Source organism: Spinacia oleracea, chromosome 2 (assembly GCF_020520425.1).
Source record: "Spinacia oleracea cultivar Varoflay chromosome 2, BTI_SOV_V1, whole genome shotgun sequence".
Taxonomy (NCBI): Eukaryota; Viridiplantae; Streptophyta; class Magnoliopsida; order Caryophyllales; family Amaranthaceae; genus Spinacia; species Spinacia oleracea.
The window spans coordinates 23,546,491-23,567,837 of record NC_079488.1 but is presented as its reverse complement, the minus strand read 5'-3'; the positions used below and the strand labels follow the sequence as shown (position 1 = coordinate 23,567,837).

General features: G+C 37.7%; 2 protein-coding genes across 2 annotated transcripts; both read right to left on the bottom strand.

Moving 5' to 3' along the window:
* Nucleotides 1–1,197: 1,197 nt before the first annotated feature.
* LOC130466827 (uncharacterized) lies at nt 1,198–5,583 on the bottom strand. Its single transcript, XM_056835403.1, has 4 exons — nt 5,475–5,583; nt 2,781–2,891; nt 2,589–2,689; nt 1,198–1,382 (listed from the first exon to the last, which is right to left on the bottom strand). Exons 1-4 carry the CDS (start codon nt 5,580–5,582, stop codon nt 1,295–1,297), a joined length of 408 nt encoding a protein of 135 aa, XP_056691381.1. The 5' UTR covers nt 5,583; the 3' UTR covers nt 1,198–1,294.
* Nucleotides 5,584–5,711: 128 nt separating this feature from the next.
* On the bottom strand, nt 5,712–7,961 carry LOC130467278 (uncharacterized). Its single transcript, XM_056835748.1, has 6 exons — nt 7,923–7,961; nt 7,093–7,150; nt 6,621–6,762; nt 6,148–6,293; nt 5,989–6,072; nt 5,712–5,845 (listed from the first exon to the last, which is right to left on the bottom strand). Exons 1-6 carry the CDS (start codon nt 7,959–7,961, stop codon nt 5,712–5,714), a joined length of 603 nt encoding a protein of 200 aa, XP_056691726.1.
* Between the last annotated feature and the right edge of the window lie 13,386 nt (nt 7,962–21,347).

Sequence of the window (21,347 nt, the reverse complement as noted above, 5' to 3'; positions counted from 1 at the left end):
AAGAATGAATCATTCTTGATGTAAATTTTCCCATCAAAAATACTTTTCCTCTAAAAAATATCTACATTTTTTTTTCCTATCCTTTTACATAAACTTCGTACGTATTATGTCCTTGATAATGTACCAAAAACATACTTTATAGTCTATACTTATATAGAGTCCTACTCTCCTAGAACAATTAATTTTCTTTGCTCCGGAAATAGGAAACCTAGTACTCCGTATATATATGTTTTTTATTAACGTTAACATCATTCAAGCAAGACAAGGAGTTCATTAGCATGACAATGCAAAGAATTGAATGATATATTTTCGCCAAAAATTAAACTTTAACAAAAAATTTAAGAAAAAACTCTCTTTCATTTTTAATTTGCAAAGACAGGGTCTGTCTTTCGAGCAGTTTCAGATTACATGTCCTATTTGTTTCTTTGCCATCATCTTCTTGATTTAGATACATCAACTCAAAATGAGTAATATTCTTAAGCAAAAAACTGAATTTAGGTGATATGGTAGAATAGATGCCAATTAGGATGTAAAATGGAACATTGAAGGAGCCTTTCTCTGCCAGGTTCCCTAAGACCTTTCTCTGCACGCGTTCTCTCTCTCAACTGAGAACTGATTGATTTCACTCCGTATGCTTCCTACAATTCACAAAAAATAACCAATAAATTATCAGTCGATATGCTTTTGACAAATGCAACATAATCCTGCAAGCTGCGCACTTACAAAAAACAAAAGCATCCTTATTGCCAAATCAATTCTAAAACCAGGATTCTTCTCAATCATCCCATATATTCATAGCGGAAATCCTGTCTGACAAAGAATCAACACCGAGAACAGAATGAACTGGCCATGACATTGGCACTATCAATTTCCTGTATGCACAAGTAGCAGAACCCATTAGGAAGACAAGTTCCTAAACTTTTTCCGTCTTGAACTACTAATTACATTAACAAGATTGCTTATATTTGTCAAAAAAGAAAAGACGGCTTATATTTGCATTTTTGAAAAGGGGGAATATTAGACATACCCTTGGAAAGATTTGTGTTTGCAACGATTCATGAAGTCCATGGTATATTTCCCAAACCAAGCATCAAGTTCCCTTGCAAGTGTAGGAATCTTGGAAGCTGGTAAGATGTCCCAAACTTTGATAACTTGAGTGTTCTTGAATTCTTCCATTAGGATATCAATGGACCAAGCAAGGTAAAATTTCCATCAACCGGGTATTGCTCCAACAATTCAGCTACTACGCCGTAAGCAGAAACCTGTTGCTTCCTTAGAGTTGGTACGCCACCCATCAGCTATTTTCTTCAGAACTTCCTGTACAACTTTCTTCTAGATGTTTATCCTTGCTGTCGATATCTCGAATCATCAGTGAAAATAACCTGCACAAAGAACAAAATTTACACCAAATTTTCCTGTGGAAAGGTAGATCACAGATGAATTTACATACCTTCCATCTTGCATTCTCGAGTTTCAGGGAATCAAAGTTGCATATAATAGTATTAGTATTAGCATAAGGAAACTTCCGATCATACCATATTAATTTCAGCTAATGTCAAAATAAAGTGTAAACTTAATCACAACCCAGAAATTGAAAACAGTTTCTGAAAAAGATTCTCTGAAATATATAAAGAACGCATCTTGTGGGATAAACACAAAGATTATCCATTAAAATCTTACAATCTCGTTGTGCAAACTGCATGGTCATACACTTCAATAAATTACAAACAATATCAAACTTGACTATATGTCTTCCCCTTGGATTTCTTTTGGCGCATAGGCTAATCAAGCAGTAGGAAACTGAAAAAATAAAATAAAATTGTAAGATGAATATTGCGAGTTCAAGATAAAAAAACTTCCATACCCCTCCTAGCCAATAAATGATTTCAAAGTCTTTCACGTTTGTTCATTATGCAGCGTGATTCTCTCTTAAAAACTATATCAATTTCAAATAATACTTTCTAGTAACATTCAGTCTCATCTCAAGACAAACCTACTACAAGCAGTGGCAATGAAACCACTATCCTACAAACAAAATAAGAAAATGCATTATAGATATACTAAGGCCTATACTGCTTGGATCATTTTCAAGCTACTCAAAATTAGATATACTAAGGCCTATATTGCTTGGATCATTTTCAAGCTACTCAAAATTAAAGATATTCATATATTTAAATCCCATATGTGAATATTTTTGATCAATGGTGAAGAAGATTTGTTGGTTGAAGGAAGCTGAGTAGCTCAATCGTAGTACAAAAGCATAATCACTCGGTCAATAAATGTTACAGAGGAGGAAAAAGTAAAGACTTCAGATCTTTTCATTAAAATGATACATGTGAAAGTAAACTGATGTTTTGTAATGCCGAGAAGCAATGGTGGAAAAACGGAAATGTATTTCTCAATAACTATGATTTTTGAATAGTGTAAATAACATGAAATTTTTGAGATCTCTCTGTAATAATTATTCGAAATATAGACAAAAGAAAGAGATCTTTAAGAAAACAGATTTTGACAGGTTCAACGTTCAACTAACATCTATACTCTAATAATTATTGTGAAGGACGTGGAGAGAGAAGAAAGAAAATTACATTAGCCTTGGCCTCCACAGAAGTACCATGAGAAAGAAGCAGCTTAACAACTTCATTGCAGTCATTCTTCTCACGGCCATGTGTAATGGAGTCTCCCCAGACTGCAAAAAAGCACTGTAATGTTAGGGGTCAAAAAAAAGTCAACTGTTTGCTGCAACCTTATGCACAATTCACCAACGTGCAAGCTCATACCATATTCCTTGCTTCCGGCTCAACCTTCTCCAATCCCATCCATTTCAGCAAAACTTCAACAATCTCAACATCATTGTAGCCAGCAGCAACACGAAGAGGAGTTTGCACCATCTGTAATTATAAGAAGTAACAAGTCACTCAACGGTTGCTGAAATCATAACTTTAAACTTTATGAAACAAATCGCATTCACTTTAGAATCACAGTAAACAAGGTCAATTCCCTAATATAGTCAAAGCCCATTAGGATGTCATCATTGATTAACAGTTTACTAAATTTAAAAGCAACTATTAGCCTCTATTGATGTAGCGTGATTCTGCGGCACATTTCTTTTGGAACTGGACAACCTGAAAGTGAAAGCATCATACTTTGCTCTTGGCTTTGCCTAAGCTTAGTAACTTTACAGTACATCCGAAAAATGCACCTCAAAATTTCCTCACAAAGATTACATGGACAACATTAAATATCTTCAACAGAAGACCCTAATTTCATAACCAATTTATCAAATTTTGTTCTCCATTGGGTCAATTTTCGAATGGCGGCGCATCAAATGATCCATTTTCTTTTCATATCCAACACAAAGTAACGCATATTGCAACTTCAGCTAAAAATTTATTTTAAAAACAACATAAATTGAAATGCTGATCCAATTTATTGAACATAAACCATAAACCCATCCCATAAATCACATCAAGAATCCTAATTTAGCACCGACATATTTTACATCATCAAAGAAAACAACAAGAACAAATATAACAGACATTTTTAACAAAAATCAAAGCAAGCGAAAAATGGCATTTTCGCTCCCAACTTTGAACTAAATAACCTAAGCCACCATATGAAACCTTTTACATGTTTTATAAGCTTAGTTTTAACATTTTAAGACACATTCAAATGTACTTATTCACATTTAATGCTTATTGGGTCGTTATAGATCCTATTTTGCCTAAAATGGCATTTTCTTGCCCAACTTTGAGCTAAGGAACCAAACTTATCATTTAAAACTGTTTACATGTTTTCTGTGGCACATTCAAGGTTTCTAAGACTCATTCTAATGTACTTATGCACATTTAAGGCTCATTTGGTCGATATAGGTCATATTTAAGCTAAACTAAGGCATTTTCGCTCCCATTTTTTAACTAAATGACCTAAGGGCCGATTTTAAACTTATTACATATTTTATAAGCCTAGTGTTAACTTTCTAAGACATATTCAAATGTATTTATTCACATTTAATGCTTATTGGGTCGTTATAGGTTCTATTTTGCCTAAAATGGCATTTTCTCGCCCAACTTTGAGCTAAGGAACCAAACTTATCATTTTAAACCATTTACATGTTTTATGTGTCACATTCAAGGTTTCTAAGACTCATGCTAATGTATTTATGCACATTTTAGGCTCATTTGGTCGATATAGGTCATATTTAGGCTAAACTAAGGCATTTTCGCTCCCATTTTTTAACTAAATGACCTCGGGGCTGATTTTAAACTTATTACATGTTTTATAAGCCTAGTGTTAACTTTATAAGACATATTCAAATGTATTTATTCACATTTAATGCATACTGGGTCGTTATAGGTCCTATTTTGCCTAAAATGATATTTTCTCGGCCAACTTTGAGCTAAGGAACCAAACTTATCATTTTAAACCGTTTACATGTTTTATGTGTCACATTCAAGGTTTCTAAGACTCATTCTAATGTATCTATGCACATTTTAGGCTCATTTGGTCGATATAGGTCATATTTAAACTAAACTAAGGCATTTTCGCTCCCAGTTTTTAACTAAATGACCTAGGGGGATGATTTTAAACTTATTACATGTTTTATAAGCCTAGTGTTAACTTTCTAAGATATATTCAAATGTATTTATTCACATTTAAGGTTTATTTGATCGTTATAGGTTCTATTTTGCCTAAAATGGCATTTTCTCGCCCAACTTTGAGCTAAGGAACCAAACTTATCATTTTAAACCGTTTACATGTTTTATGTGTCACATTCAAGGTTTCTAAGACTCATTCTAATGTATTTATGCACATTTTAGGCTCATTTGGTCGATATAGGTCATATTTAAACTAAACCAAGGCATTTTTTCGCTCCCATTTTTTAACTAAATGACCTAGGGGATGATTTTAAACTTATTACATGTTTTATAAGCCTAGTGTTAACTTTCTAAGACATATTCAAATGTATTTATTCACATTTAAGGTTTATTTGATCGTTATAGGTCATATTTTGCCTAAAATGGCATTTTCTCGCCCAACTTTGAGCTAAGGAACCTAACTTATCATTTTAAACCGTTTACATGTTTTATGTGGCACATTCAAGGTTTCTAAGACTCATTCTAATATATTTATTCAAATTGCTTCCCGGATTGTTAAGAGTAATAAACCTCAAAGAATGATTTGAGATAATGGTGTCAAACCTTGAAAAAATCATGCTGAGGGCGTGACAGAACTGGTTTGTCCTTGTAAGCATTAAGAAGTCTCTTTTCAGTAGAACTCAACTGAAGATCCTCCGGATTTACCACCCCCGACAAGATTTTAAGTCATTCTCTGTACGGAACCACTGATTTAAGCTTCTCAGATTCATTGTCTATCAGTCTGTGTATTAGGAAACGCTTTTCTTTAGGATAAACTGTAGTAAGTGTGAGTGTTTTAAGGAAAAAGTAGGTCAAAAAACAACTGAAACAAAGTACCTTGATGCTGTCTATGAAGTCTGATGGAATTTCTTGGTCGATTTTGTCAGATAGCTTGAAATACAGCACCAGACTTATGCCTTCACCATCGCTGTCACCCAGGAACATTGAAGGATTTATTATTGATTTTGAGGTAACTAATTGCATAGAAGACTTGCTGTATAAGGTAAAATATAAAAGAAGATGGGATTTTTTTGATGTAATGAGTAAATGAAGATGCTTATAAACAGATTGAACTTACTTGAAGAAAGTCTCGCCCCGGACCCTAAAAACGGAGGGTGAAATTGCAGACCAAGAGCCTGGTAATGCCTTCTCATCACCATTTGCACAGGGAATGAGCAATCCTGCTTGGGGACGTAACATGTGTGCACCTGACCACAGGTTTGACAGGTTGAGTATTTTTCCATCTACCACCCGTATGTAATAATCATGCAACAATTAGTAAAAAGGAAATCATGCCAAATATGAAAGTGTACTTTAAACAAACAAGAATGTTATGGATGATCCTGCTGACCTCCGAAAACACTGATAAAATCATCATCAGATTCAGATTCTAGTATGCTCACTGAATCAAACCATGCTTCTTCCTGGCAGACTCCTGCATACAGAAAAATATAATCCTTGATAAGACAATCAAGAATTCCTGACTCCAATCATGAAAGTGAAAAAGTACCATTTTCATCGATATGGTTCCAATGCACCTGAGTTAAATGGAAGGATTTATTAGAAACCTCAGATCTCCTGCAAGTAGTGGTGCCTCCCTTTTCAAAGTCAATTTGAACAAACTCGCTCACCGATATGGGGTAAAAACACCAGGACCTACTCAAAAAAGAAAAGGGAGTCAAGACAAACATTAACATCCGTAAACATAATTGTAACCAGTTTAGGAGACGTCGAGACTGCAAACTGTAGTAAAAAACAAAAATTATTCCCTTTATCCCAAAAGTTTATAATCTTAAGGGATGCTTTCTTTCTTCAACTATTATTAACAATTCAGTTCAATAAGGGGCAATTCAGGAAATTTTAGGCTCTTTTGACTCTCGTTTTAGGTCGGGACAAGGTTTGGGGTAATCATAAAGAGAAAGACAGCTGAAATTTTAGGACACCCAGAAGGCCAGAATACAGAAAGCTATGTAGATTGTTTACCTTTCTGCAATTGCAAGTTCACATGTAGGAGAGATGGCTTTTGCTTGACTGCTGAGAACAGCAGGTGGAAGAACACGGATTATCTTTAGCACAATGCAGTCTTTACTGTTGTCATGCCACACAGAAGCTGAATAACAGCTTGCTGAAGAAAAAGTAGGAGCTTGATATACAACAGCATTACAGATTTACAAGTGGCAATTCCCAAGCCTTGACGTATCCTACAAGGCCAGATATTGAGGATGAAGCAAATGATAAATTCCCAGCAGAGCCTGCAGAGGCGACGTCAAATAATTTGCAATAAAGCAAAACATACTTTGGCAAATGATAAGCATGAGTGCATGACACACACTGCCTCAATTAATTAATTACCAGAAACTCCAAAATAAATAAAGTTAACTCCTTTAACTTCATTCACATGCAGACATTAATTAATCCAGTAGAAAATTTGTAGCGGCAAAAGGAATTGATTAACCCACCGCCAAAATGAACTTCAGCACTAAATAACAAATTTCAGTAGAACAAAACAGAAACTGGAGAAATAGAACAACAACAGAATTACCACTACAAAACAGCAACAATAGACACCAACATCCACAACACAACACATTCAATCAAGACCTAATAATACCCTATTAAAACAAAATCAGGGAACATATAACCAGGCTTCTCTGTTTGTCCTTAGCATTCATCCCCTCATTAAAGGCTCGCTCATTCAGTCATTTTAACCTCTTGATAACTATCAGATTGATCCAACAAGAAATTTCATCCCCTCGACTCTACAAAAGGGTAAATTTCTCCCCGCTTAGTGATCAAAATTAGACATCACAAGACTCACAAGAACAAGACACTACAAACACGATTAAAACACAAAGTAATATAATAGCCCAGTTAAGGACCAAGCAGCGGCTCCTATTCAATCAGAGACCAAAGCAGCGGCTCCTATTCAATCAGAAGAATTGGTTCTGTATTTTGTAAAGGCTGAGTCATACGGAGTAGTTTATTTGCTTTATACGGAGTATCATCTTTAGTATTGCAAGATACAAGGATGTGACTGCTAGTACGAAATGTTATACAAGTTCAAAGCAGAGTCTGCTCAATTAAGATTTAATAGTTACATATGCCATTACTAAGTGACTATCAAGTTACTATGCTTCCCATATAAGAAAGGTAACAAATTACCAAAAGTGCGAAGGTTCTAATAAGGAACCACTTTGAATATTATGGAGTTAGCAACTACTCCAGATAAAAGTGAAAAGGTTCTGCATTTTAACTAATAATAATGGTTCAAACTAAAGAACAAACATGATAGGTTAAAGATGATCTTTCAGTGACTTCTTCCATTTTATAACAGAAAGATATTATCCATGCCATCTTATAAGCTACAATCCCCATGAAGTTGTATATAGAGTAATTTAAATAACTGAATTAAGAGGCCAAAAATTAAAAGCATAAATCTGCACCCGCTTTTCTATGATGCTAATAGCAAGCTTGTAAACAACATTAGTTAATGTTCCCATAAGCTGATATCTATCACCTTCAGACCCAAGATTAATACAAATCATTAACCTTAAAACTGATAATTAATTGACAATTCATATAAATTATAAATGTCACAAATTCAAATTACAATCTCAACCAAACCTTGACAAAGAATAATGCAAAATTTTGGTCAAAAATAGTAAGTGTTAGACGAAAAAGAGAGAACCTGAGAATAAGAAACTGGAATGGCAACTGGACAAGATTTTGGTGTCTTTACCCTACTGCACTGATATTTAGATAAGCAACTATTTACTTGTGTCTTTACCCTAAATATTGCAGTAAGCACTAACACGTCGAATGTTGAATAAGCATTACCTAACTTCCTATACACCATGAATTGGATTGCCTTCTTACTGGAATGATATGCAACCCCGCCTAACACGCATATCTTGCATACCACACCTAAAATTCCTCTAAAATAACCTAACCTCCTTTATTGATCCCATATTACAAAGCATATCACTATACAAAGATCAGATTTTCATAGCATATCATTATAAAGTGCAGATCAGAACCCCAGACATATCTTGTGGTTTTTACGATTTGTCAAATAAAACCCAAACCATCAAGACCTCAAAAACAAACCCCATATCAGAAAGATGTAAACATAAACAAAGAGACGATAGCAAAACCTATAATACCTGAACAAAAGCATGAGCATGGGTAACATCCAATGGCCTTTCCCTTCAAGACAGTATACATTCAAAGAAACAAAATAACAAAAACAAAAAACTGAATTAATCATAATTAAAACGATAATCAAAAAAAATTCTTAGATTACCAATTCTAGAATTCGAAATATTGTCACAACAAACTTTACGATCGAAAAAAAAATAATTGAGTAGTACCTAAAGCAATACATGGAAAAGCCCTTGGTTCTGGAATTGCAAGATTGTTCATCTCCTACGCATCCACATAAATTAACAGCTACAATCAAAAATAGAAAAAAGGCAACTGTAAATCAAAAATGAAGAAAATTGAACAAAAGTTGAATCAATTGAAATCAAAATGATCTGATTTAATCATAAAATTAACATATTCATGCAACAAAAACGCTAAATCAATTTGCCAATTCAATTAAAAACCCTAATTCAGCAATTACAACCGAAAATAGAACCCTAATGTAACAAAACCAGAGAAGATAGAATTATACCAGGGAGGAAGAAGACGAAGTGAGAGTGTTGATTGCAAGCTGGAGGAGGAGAGAAAAATCCGGCAATCGCAATCCATAGCACATTCTTTTCTTCAACTTCTGATCTTCACATCCGTAGAAGACAGAATAATCTGGAAAGTACGTGGAGATAAAAAAAAATGGAAGAAAATGAAGAGGAGAGATCGAAGAAAATTAAGAGGAGAGAGCACCGGCATATTCACAGAGGAAAGAGAAAGGGTGAAGAAAGAGGGAGCAACTCATCAGGAGTTCTGGGAAACCCGCACAAGAACAAAGAGGAAGGGAAGCAGTGGAGGTGAAGACTGAAGAGGGAGAGATGGCACAAGATCAACGGTGGATGAAGAAGCGACGTGGCATAAGCTGGACAGAAGGGCAATGAGTAATAAAGACATATGAGTGGGGGCAAAAACGGCAGAACACTATTGCTGCAATAGTTTTTTTTTTGATTCACTTGAGGCAAACAACCAGAAAGGAAAAGAAAACAACAGAAGCTAAACAAAAAACAAAGAAAGGAAATTCTAAGGAGGCACAAAGCGCGGCAGAGCCACACCCATGCTGTCCTCTACCAAAATACGATTCAGCTCTACAGGTACAGATTGTAAAATGGTAAGCCTAAGGCTTTGAGCGATTCCGTGATTGGCTAGCCCAAAGGATGTAGGCCAAGTCTCATCATTCATCATTGCTTTCCCCTCAAGGTTTTCAGTTATCCAGTCCTTCAGAGTGCACTGAAAGAACCTTGGAAGTAGCGCAGCGCCACCCATTTTTCTCCATATCACCTTTGCCGCAGGGCAGTCACGAAGTATGTGTAGTGTTGATTCTTCACCCTCACCACAAATAAAACACTTGGGGTCATCAGTCATTCTTCTCTTGAACCTATTGAGATTACCAAGTACCCGGTCATGACAGGATAGCCACAAGAATGCCCGTATCCTTTGTTGTATTGGTGCTCTCCACACAGCCTCCCAACAATCTTCATCTAGATTGTCTTCTTCGTGCCTCATGATGCACAAGGCAGATTTGATGGTGAATTTTCCATGGGAATTCCCCTTCCAGTAAACTAAATCTCCTACCTCCCTATCTTCTCTCAATTCATGTGATTGAATGAGTTTTAAGGTATCAGCATGTAGGTAGGGGGCAAAGATTTCCCAACACCAACCGTGGTTGATTTCCCACATTTCAGCTACTATAGCTCCTGCAATGGTTGAAGGAATTGGTTGTGTTGCAATGTCACTCAAGGGAAGGTCAGTTGCCCACTTATGATCCCAAAAGAGGGTTTGAGTTCCATTTCCCACAGCCATACGCATGCCTTCACAGAGGAGTCTGGCATTTTCTGTAATTCCACGCCACACATTGGACATTCCTGGTTTAGGTACGAACATATCTATGTCACACCTCCCTTTACAATATTTGGCTCTAATAACCCTTGACCATAATGTGTTTGGTTCGGTAAGGACCCTCCATCCGAGCTTGGACAAGAAGGTAGAGTTAGCCTGACGAGCAGACCGTAATCCCACACCCCCTTTTTGTCGTGGTTTCTGTAATGTTTCCCAGGAAAGTAAATGTGTACCTCTTCTTTCTTCATTACCTCCCCATACAAATCTTCTTGTTTTCCTATCAATGTCATCACAAATCGTACGAGGGATTTTTGCTGTTTGCATAGAGTAACACGCAATGGTAGCTAACGTAGATTTCGCCAAAGTGATCCTGCCCGCAAGAGAAAGATACTTAGTTTTCCATCCCGAAAGTCTTCTGTCAATCTTTTCACAAAGATGGCTAAAAGTTTCTCGAGTAACTCGACTAGTTAAGGTGGGCATACCAAGGTACATGCCAAGGTCATTCGTAGCTTCCATCCCCAAGCAATTACTAATTTGCAGTTGGCAAGTGTTGCTCACATTGTTTGAGAAGAAAACCCGGGATTTGGGAAGGCTGACCCTTTGGCCCGAGGCATTACAGAAACTCTCAAGACATTGTCTAATAACATGGGCTTGCTCACAGCTTGCCTCGGCAAAAAGAACAATGTCGTCAGCAAAGAATAAGTTGGACAAAAGCGGCCCATTACGACTTGCACGGATAGGCTGCCATGTCTTAGATATAATGGCCTCCTCAATGACCTGATAAAAACGCTCCATGCACATTACAAACAGGTACGGGGAGAGTGGGTCACCCTGTCGTATACCCCTGCTAGGTTTGAATTTTCTTGATGGTTCACCATTCCATAGTACTTGGAGGGATGAAGTGGTCACACATTCCATAATTATATTCACCAGCAGTAAAGGAAAATTCATTTGTAAAAGTGTGTCTCGAATGAACGACCACCTCAATCTATCATACGCCTTCTCAAAATCTATCTTTATGGCCATGTAACCTTTTCCGCCTTGCTTTCGTTTCATAGTATGCAACACCTCTTGGAGTATGACAATATTATCCGTAATTTGCCTTCCCGGCACAAAGCTGGCTTGAGTGTTGGAAATTAGGAGAGGTAGCATTGGTTTTATGCGGTTAACAATGGTCTTCGTGATTATTTTGTAAGCAACGTTACAAAGCCCAATAGGACGAAACTGGGAGGGAAGTTCAGGACAGTCAATTTTTGGCAGGAGAGTAATGTAAGTATCATTTAAATTTTCTGGCATCCCCTTACCTTCCAAAACAGGCATGACCATGTTGTACACATTTTGTGCTACCAATTCCCAATTCTTTTGGTAAAACAGTGCTTGGAACCCATCAGGACCTGGTGCTTTTAATGAGCCCATGTTCTTGATAACATAATCGATTTCAGCTTTTGAAAAGGGTCTAGAAAGGTTCTCCCACGTTTTTTGGGGAAGCTCTGGAAATACATCATAAGGAACATTAAAAGCCACTGGTTCCCCTTCCTCAGAGAAAAGTTCTGCAAAATAGTGTACTATGTGGTTTTTAACACGCTCAGAATCATGTATCCACTCACCATTAGCATCCTTTATTGCAACAATTTTGTTTTTCCATCTTCTAATAATCGTGCTCAGCTGGAAAAAAGTTGTATTACGGTCTCCATTCTTAATCCATTCCACGCGCGATTTCTGGTAACACATTGTCTCCTCACGTTCTAGTACCTCATCAAGTTCTCTCTTCAATCGAGCCTCTAACTTGATTAGACCTCTATCAGTACGTTCAGAGAGAGCCTTCTGGGTGCCTGCTATACGAGCTAGGAGGGAACGCTTTTGGTGAAAGATGTTACCAAAAATGTCTTTGTTCCATGTCTGAAGAGCATCAGCAAGGGTAGAGAGTGCAGCAGTAAGAGTGCTTCGTTTCTCCCACTTAGCTCCTACAAATTCTTTGAACTTTTCATGTAATAACCAAGCCGCTTGAAAACGGAATGGACGATTCAAGTTGGCCAGTGGAGCAAAGACATTTGGAGAAATCAAAAGAGGGGTATGGTCTGACTGTACAGCAGGTAAGTGACGGACTCTAGCTTGATCAAACCGAATTCCCCATTCACCATTACATAAGGCTCTATCGAGTCTTGCGCTTTGCCTTGTTTCTGGAGTGAGACCGCGAGCCCAAGTGTGGGATGCACCAGCAAATTCAACCTCAAAGAGGTTCATGTCTTCCACCCAATCGTTAAATTTTGCAGCTCTCCGCTGGGTTTCCTGACATGCTCTATTTCGTTCACCATCAGTTCTGGTATCATTGAAATCGCCAGCGATTAACCATGGTCCATTATGTGTAGCAGCAAAATCACTTAACTCTTTCCATAATTCTTGCCTTTTGTACGGATCAGGGCTTGCGTATACAGCCGTGAAGTACCACGGAATTGCCCTCCCTCGAGTGATGTTCATTGTGATATGCTGTTGGTGTTGGATGATCGGCTCTACAGATACCAATTCAGGCCTCCAGTATACCCATATGCCCCCACTAAATCCAATTGCATCAACCCTTGTGTGTCATGTAAACCCAATCGAGTTTGCAATAGCCTCTGCCTGGTTGCCTCCCATATGTGTCTCTACTAGAACCAGAACATTTGGTTTATTGACACGAACTATTTCTTTGAGGGCAGCCACAAAGCTACGGCTTCCCGCTCCTTGAACATTCCACACCATACAGGTTATTGGTAAGTTATCCGGGGCTAAGTTAGGAATTCGTTCTTCCATAGAAACTGGTATTGAAGGGAGAGTGGTCATGTATGCTGCACTTATAAACCGCATTAAGCGTTGAACTTCATTCGGAGGTAGTAATGTCATTACCAGCTCCGGAGGGGATGAGATCGGTTCCAGCCACGAATCGATTCTCACTTCCAAGACATGAATCAGGGGGTTTGTCCTGTAGATGTAAGGTTTCTCCATCATGTGGTTCAGAAATAGGGTCTTCTCTGTGGGGATGTTGAGTTTTGTTACATCTAGGAGATTGGGATAGCTGTTGTATGTGGTGGTCATGGTTATTCAGGCTTACTGGATTGCTTGGGTGATCAATGTCAATGGGAGTGTGCTTTGTGTTGGCTTGTGCGTTTGCTTTAAAAACAATTAGATTGTTTTCTTTACCATGAACCGCATTAAGGAGATTAGGTTCAAAGGGCGGCCTTGGAGTATTAACATCAATTTCGATTAGGGGTTTGGATTTATTTTTGGGAGAGATCTTCTTTTTTTCCTGATAAGTCTTGAATACAGTTTTGCTTGTGGAAGGGATCTTTTGGTTCACGAGATTTACTCCTAAATTGAAGGGGGAAGTACTAGGCAAAACAATATTCCTCTGTTGAGAGGTCTCCCCTAAGTCCACTGTATGGAAGGACTCTTCCTCAATTATGGAATTTTCAGTATGTACCTGCCTTTTTTCCAAGATATGCTCCTGATTTATTACTTCTTCCCTATTATCTTCCGTATCAAGAGCCGCATATCTTGAACCTGCTCCTCTTTTATCGCCTCCATTGACAGCAGTTTTTCGTCCTGATTTTTCGCCGCTTTGACCAGGATTCACAGTTGACTTGTAATTCGCCGGAACAGTTTTTCCGGCAGTCTGATCATTCTTTTCAGTCCGGGGACTTCGTTTTCTGATTGGTTTTTTTACTAGCATCCATGACCCGAAATTCTCTTCCTCTTCTGGCCTAGCAGTTGGCCTTGCATTTTTCTCTATGGAAATGTTCTCCAGTTTATCATTGAGCACCATTAAATCATCAGGGATGTTCGAATTAAATGTGGGACAGTCTTCTTCATTGTGCCCAGTTCTTCCACATTTGAAGCAAACCATTCGAATTCCCTCATATTGCACCCTCCAAATCTTTCCTTTCAGCCAGGATTTAGAAAGGAGTGGTTTGGTTAAATCGATTTCCACACTAATTCTCGTGAGTTGACCACGTTCCGCTTGCGCTGTGTTTTTGTCCACTCGCAGAACCTTGCCAATCTTTGATCCTATTTTATTCAAGAAGGTGATGTCGAAGTACTCGACAGCAAGCTTTGGGATCCGAACCCACGCAGTGAGTACCTTGATTGGGCTCTCGTCTGGAACGAAGTTGGGAACCCATTTTCTGATAGTGAGATAATTATCATCCAACATCCATGGCCCTTGTGTGAGCACAAAGTTATAGTCTGCTCTATTGGTAAATCGAGCAATGAAGTATTTGCATCCTATATCTGTTAAAGATAGTTCTCCTTTGATGCTCCATTTCTTTTTCAGTCTTCTCATGAGCCCCATGTATCCTAAGTTGCCATCGAACATCTTGATAATTAAGGAATTCCTCCATGGTTTCCTCATTCTCTCTTTCTCTTCCTTTGACAGGAGTATAGCAGGGCATCTTTCATCTTGTTCGAAATCTTCAGGTAAAGTGTCATCGTCAGAGACATCATCATCCTCCTCTTCTTGTTGTAACATCATGGAATTTGCATCCCTGGAGATGTGATTATGATCCCCTTGTAACATATCTCTGAAGGATGGTGGGGGGGTTCGCTGTTCAACTGGGGATCCTAGTCTTTGCGTTTATACTTCTGAGCCCATTTGTATTGTGGGGATTTCAGATGCGTCAACCATCTGTTCATCATTGTTTCTGTTTCGATCAAAGATTAAGTGTGTAATTTTTCTTTTAGGTTTCTTGTTTGATCGCATAATTTGGTCCTTTTCTTCATTGGAGTTTTGTTTTTCGCTAGGATTTCCTTCAGAGGGGATTTTGGTTGAGAGCATTTTGGTTGAGAGCATTTGTTAAAGGGCAATTGATTATTCCTTACTATTGCTGCAATAGTAACTCCAAGTTTACATGTTTTAAAGTGTTAGGATTATATAGATTCTCTCACTACAATTCTGGTTTTGAATTCAAAATTCGAAATTTATTTTGTTTTACCTTTAAATTTAATGTGTAATAAATTAATGCAGCTGTAAATTTGGAATAAATGTACACTTAATTTTGCACTCTCTATCCAGAAACTTACCAGTTCATTTGAGTTCTTCACCTGTTCCGCTCCCGCTCGTTTGCTCTCCCTCCAAAATCGGTAACCTCCCTCTTCTATTTCTCACAAAATAACCACCCACTCGGTCGCTTAACCGCCGATAACTGCCGCTACTTCACTATAAATTCGGGTTGCAGAAGACGCTTTTTAGGAAAGTGAAAATTGCCAACTGATTTTCTGGGTTGAGACGGAGGAAGTTCGTTTCTGTGTTAAAGTACAGGTAAAGATTAGAGCTTTAAATTATCTTTGATAGTTTGTGTGTTAAATTTGAGGTTGTTTTGAATTTTGTTATCTTCGTGATTAGGGGAATTCTTTAACGATGTAATTAGGGTTGTAACTTTATTTGATTTCTGGTATTAATGTTTGATGTGTAAATGCATGTTAAATTATATTAAATGAACCACCTTTCTTGTTGGGTTTGTGAATTTGTTAGTTTTATCGGAATTAGGGTTTATTACTAAGAATGAGTAGTAATTATCTTGGTGTTTTTCGGAATTATCTCTGTATTAAATGAACCACCTTTCTTGTTGGGTTTGTGAATTTGTGAACAACCCTTTTTGAAATTGTTTAAATTGAGGAAAATTTATCTTGGTAAGACTTAAAATATATAGACAGGTTGCAAAATTCATGAAGGGGAATTGTGTTGGTTAATTTCTCATATGTTGTTTCTTAGTATGGTATTCTGATGTAGTTAGTGTCTTATTTGGTTGGTATTCTTTTGTTTTCTTAAAGGTTCAAACCCAGTAGTTATTGTTAGTTTGGTAGTATTCTGAACAAATTGTTGTAGGATAAATATTTTATTGGGTTTTAAAGGAATTGAATTACTTTTACTTTGAGTGAGTAATCTGAACAAATTGTTGTAGGATAAGTATTCTGAACACACTTTGATGGCCCTTGTAATTTCAGGATGGTCTTCAAAAAGGGTCATACCGGATCAAATAAGCAATGGGTGAGTGTTGTTAATAGTGGATTAATGTCATCGTTCTTAAATTTGATCCAATATAAATTTTGTATTACTTAATCATCACTATTATTTCCGTAAAGCAGAAATTTTCAATGAATGAAGTTGGTAAGGAAAATCCTTCCCAGGTACCCTGCACTAGTATGCGTAAGAAGTATACGAAACCTGTAATTGAAGAAGATGATGAAGATTACGAGGAAGACGCCTCTGTGTCAGGGGATGATAGTGAAGATACACCATATGAAGAGGAGGAGGAAGAAGTAGAAGATGAAGAATATGATGAAGTGGATTTTATTTCTGATGAAGATGATGTTGGTGGTAAGTGTAAGGTGAAAAAGCAGGCCGGGAAAAAGCCTAATGCTAAAGGCAGGCGTGTTGCTGATGATGTAGAGGAGGATGACGAATTATATGATGAACGTCGTCAAGAGGATTTTGGTGGTAAGCCAAAGATGAAAAAGCACATTAGGAAATACGGTAATCCTAAAAGCAGGAGTGCAGCTTATGTAGAGGAGGATGAAGAAATTTATGATGAAGAGGATGACGAGGAAGATGAAGAAGCTGAAGTCCATAAACGGATGAAGAAGGTTTTGAACCATCCAGGCCAGAATGTCCGCCGTCGGTATCCAGAAGATGAAGAACCTGGGTTGAAGAAGAAACATGTGAAGGTGATTAGGAAGAGGCGTCGGGGGGAAAGTGATGATGATGAAGAGGAGGGGAAGGCTGTGAAGAAGAAGTTGTTGCTGAAGAAGAAGTTGTTGCTGAAGGATAAAGAGCGTAGAAAAGGAAAGTCCCCTCTTAAAGAGAAGGGACTAACCAAGAGAGGAAAGAAAAGGAGGGTTTTTCTACGGGTATGACATGATTGATATTTTTACTATTACTATAGTTGTGTCACTATTATATTAACCAATTTGTTGTTGTACCCTTGTACCCTTTGTTCAGGTTCCAATCCCCCAGCACCCAATGTCTAGGGGTGAATATGCCAAGTGTCATGATGTCGTACTTGCCACCCAAAGAGCTAATTGTGGCCGCAAGGTATATGTTAATTATGTTATACGTTGTGATTATCTTGGTTAGACGTTTTATAACTTGAACATCCATGTATATACTTATTTAGACGTTTTATAACTTGAATGACATCCATGTTTATACTTTTTTTACATGTTTCTAGCAACCAAGTGTTATATGTCGCACTGATGCTTTCTCAAAGATCATTGCTGGATTTGATGAGACTAGACGAGCTTGTGTGCATAGAATGGGGTTCAGAGGATTGTTGGAATTGAAAATTTCCAAGCTCCTGAGGCAGCTTTGTTATTGGTTGATGACCAGGTTGGATGGAGTCAACAGTTATCTTGTAGGTGGTGACGGGCATGTGTTGCCGATCACACCTGCCCATTGGGAATTTGTATTCGGATTGAAGAACAACGGGCTTGCTGTTCCTGAAAAGGATTCCGATTTTCCGCCTGGGAGAGCTCTAGCTTATGCAGTCAAGTATGGCGAGAAAAACCCTTCAAACAACAAGACCACTGTACTGATATCAAATGCAACCCGCGTGTTGCAAGGTCCCTTGGACAAGGAGGGCAAGATTATGCCGCTGACAAATCAACGTCAAAGGACTGAGTTCATGGAGAACTTCATGATTGTGCTTATGGGACAGATTCTTTGTGTAACACCCTAATAATTCCTTGCTTTTATAAAATCATTTTCCAACTTAAAATAAAGGAATTACTAAAGTATTACCGCCACCGTGATAACGGTTAAGGCTATTACTAGAATTACGCAGCGGAATTTAATGTCAACTAACTTTTAAAAAACATAATTAATGAAATATCGAGGCCTCCTACAATTTGGAACCATAATGGCCCAAAACCCAAAACATAAATAGTTCAAACATTTCAAACATAATTAAAGTATTATTAAATAGTTCAAAATACGAAAACATGCAACTCTCTCGATCATCCCAAGCCACATGATTCCGATCTACCAACCTGCTATATTATTCTACTCCCCATCAATGCAAGTGCAAATGATAGATCATCATAGGGTCATTAAGGCAAAGGCCATGACCAAAACACACAAAGCACGTAGTCAGCAAAAGCTGAGTACTTACAATAATAAAGTGAAATGAAACTAAAACATGCATCACTCACTAAGTACTAATCAACATGCAAAAGCCATATAATAATTAAAAAACAAATCATGAATACAAGACTCGACTCTTTACTCACAGTTTAATTAGAATAAGCTTCGAACGGGCCGAAAGAATATTCCATAAAGGAAAAAGGTGATGGGAGCCAACCATACACCAAGTAATAAATAATAAATTCGGACCATACCGAGTGTCGGACCATACCGACGGAATTCCTGCGCATATTATAAATGAAACCACGTCTTGTATCATTAGTAGGAGTACGAGCTTTCCGGGAAGACTCCCCCCCATTGTTCATACTCAAGGTATATACGTTCCAAGAGATTTGAAGCTTGTTCTGGTTGCACTTTACGTTTATTAATATTTTATTAAAGGCGAACTCAAGACTCACCAACATGCACACATACAATTAATAAACAACAACCAAAACAATCTTATTTTAAATGCTTTAGGACTTGTGATCAACAAGGCAAGACACTTGTGAAATTACTACCATGTTCCTCCTCACCAAAGTGAGACTCCACATCATGCACATTAACATGAGGGTTGTGCCCTTGCACGACAAATCCTAATTCATTTCATACATAATATTCCCAACTGAACCCTACATGTGCGGTGACTTACGTGAGCTAACCCTTCACATGTGGTAAAATAAATAGTACAACGAGGTACGAATAATTGGCTCAAAGTATGCTAGACATCCCGTACAATAGCATACAAATAAATAATCCATCCCTTGCATGTGAAACAAACCATACATGCATAAATATTGAACAACATGATTGACAATGAAATCCATACTCATAATAATTCAAACATGCTTGTTCAACAATTAATCCAATAAATCCAACATCACAAATCACATGCTCGTTCACCAAAATAAATATGATTCCACGTAATATAATTCACATCATCAACAATCATGTAATGTCATTGACAAAAGGTGTGGTCGCCCTAAACTTGTACGTACCTTGAATACCTAAGCGTAGGGGCCACTTTGCAATAACGAGCACTCAACTAGAAATCACCTCCTATCATCAAAATAATGAAACTTAAATTATTTCCATGTTCATTAAATTTCCAGCAACTTTATAAAATTTAAAACCTCCTTTAAACTTTAGAATTCAATCGTTTTTCAATAATATAATCGTCTCAATTTGCAAAATCAATCCCTAGTACAAAAACATAATTTTTTCGCCTTTAAAATCAATAAAAATCAACACTTTAAGCCTTTATTCAAATCTGAAAATATAATTGATTATCATAATTAAAATCATCACCTAATTATGCTAATCAATTGACTCATTAGGTCTAGGTTAAAATCCTAACTTGAAAATCCCAATAAAACTAGTTTATTATCATAAAAATCAATGCTTTATTCAATAAACAAATCTGAAAATTCATCCTTTAATAATTAAAACAAACCTAATGAATCACAACACGCAAATCCTCAAGCCACGGTATTCATAACCGGTTCCCAGCATTTTAATTACTCAAAACAATATTAATATTATAATTTAAAATACGGAATTTAAATAGAATAGGTAAGAAAAAAGAGAATTATACCAATCCGGCCTATAGCACGGAACAACCACGAATTTGAGTGATTGGGCGAAAAGGAATTGAATTGCGAACACGAACAACACACACACACACACACACACACACACACACACACACGTGTGTGCGCGCAGGGACGAAGGGACGTAGCAGCGCTTGCGCACGGGACAGGGTACACGGCACGCTGGGGCGCGCGCGCGAGAGGAGGGGAGAGAGAGCGGGGGTGTGCGCTGAGCACACGAGCAACAACAAGGCACAGCAGCAGCGCAGGCACGAAGGCTCGCTGCGGGCTGCGGGCGAGAGACGAGAGACGAGAGGGAGTGTGGGCGCTGGCGCGCGAGGGCGAGGGAGGCTGGGCGCGAAGGAGAGAGCGAGAGAGCGAGAGGGAGTGCAGCGCTGGGCGCGACAACACTCGAAGGCACAGGGCAGCGCGCGGTGGGGCGTGAGGCCGAGTAGCACGAGGGCACAGCAGCACGAAGGCACGAGCACGGGGCTGCGTGCGTGCGGGCGTGCGGACGAGAGAGAGGAGAGGGAGTTGGAGTGATGGGAAAGCAAAGCAAAAGAGAGGGTTTATGAGATTTAGGGGGTTCAATTAATGATGAGGAGTCCTATTTATAGGCTCCTTATTTTTAATGGGCTAGGCTTAGGGAATTAGGTTTGGGCTTAGCAATTAATGATTGGGCTAGCCAAGAGCTTGGAATAAAATTCTTTTGATTGGGCTCGTTTAATAAAACGAATTGGACTTTTTATTTAAAACCCGAAGCCTTAAAAATCATTTGCAACCCATTTAATTTCCCGACTCAAGAATTAAATTCGTTTCGTAATTAATTAAAATAATAAATATTCTAATTAATTAAAATACATTAAATAAAATACATTTAAATATTATTTAAATACTAATTAATCGTAAATGCTTTATAAATATAATAAAATATACTTATAAATA

Bases quoted from the DNA above. Each gene is read 5' to 3' on its own strand.
- LOC130466827 (XM_056835403.1), bottom strand. From the start codon at position 5,582: ATGTTCCTGGGTGACAGCGATGGTGAAGGCATAAGTCTGGTGCTGTAT. The intron at 2,892-5,474 runs GTACTTTGTTTC...TTATAATTACAG, and splicing joins ACTTCATAGACAGCATCAAG to ATGGTGCAAACTCCTCTTCG. The intron at 1,383-2,588 runs GTAATTTTCTTT...TTCTTTGTGCAG, and splicing joins CTGTGGAGGCCAAGGCTAAT to GTTATTTTCACTGATGATTC.
- LOC130467278 (XM_056835748.1), bottom strand. From the start codon at position 7,961: ATGGAAGAAGTCACTGAAAGATCATCTTTAACCTATCAT. The intron at 7,151-7,922 runs GTTTGTTCTTTA...CTATTTCTCCAG, and splicing joins GATCATCTTTAACCTATCAT to TTTCTGTTTTGTTCTACTGA. The intron at 5,846-5,988 runs GTCAGCAGGATC...ACCTGTGGTCAG, and splicing joins TTTTATCAGTGTTTTCGGAG to GTGCACACATGTTACGTCCC.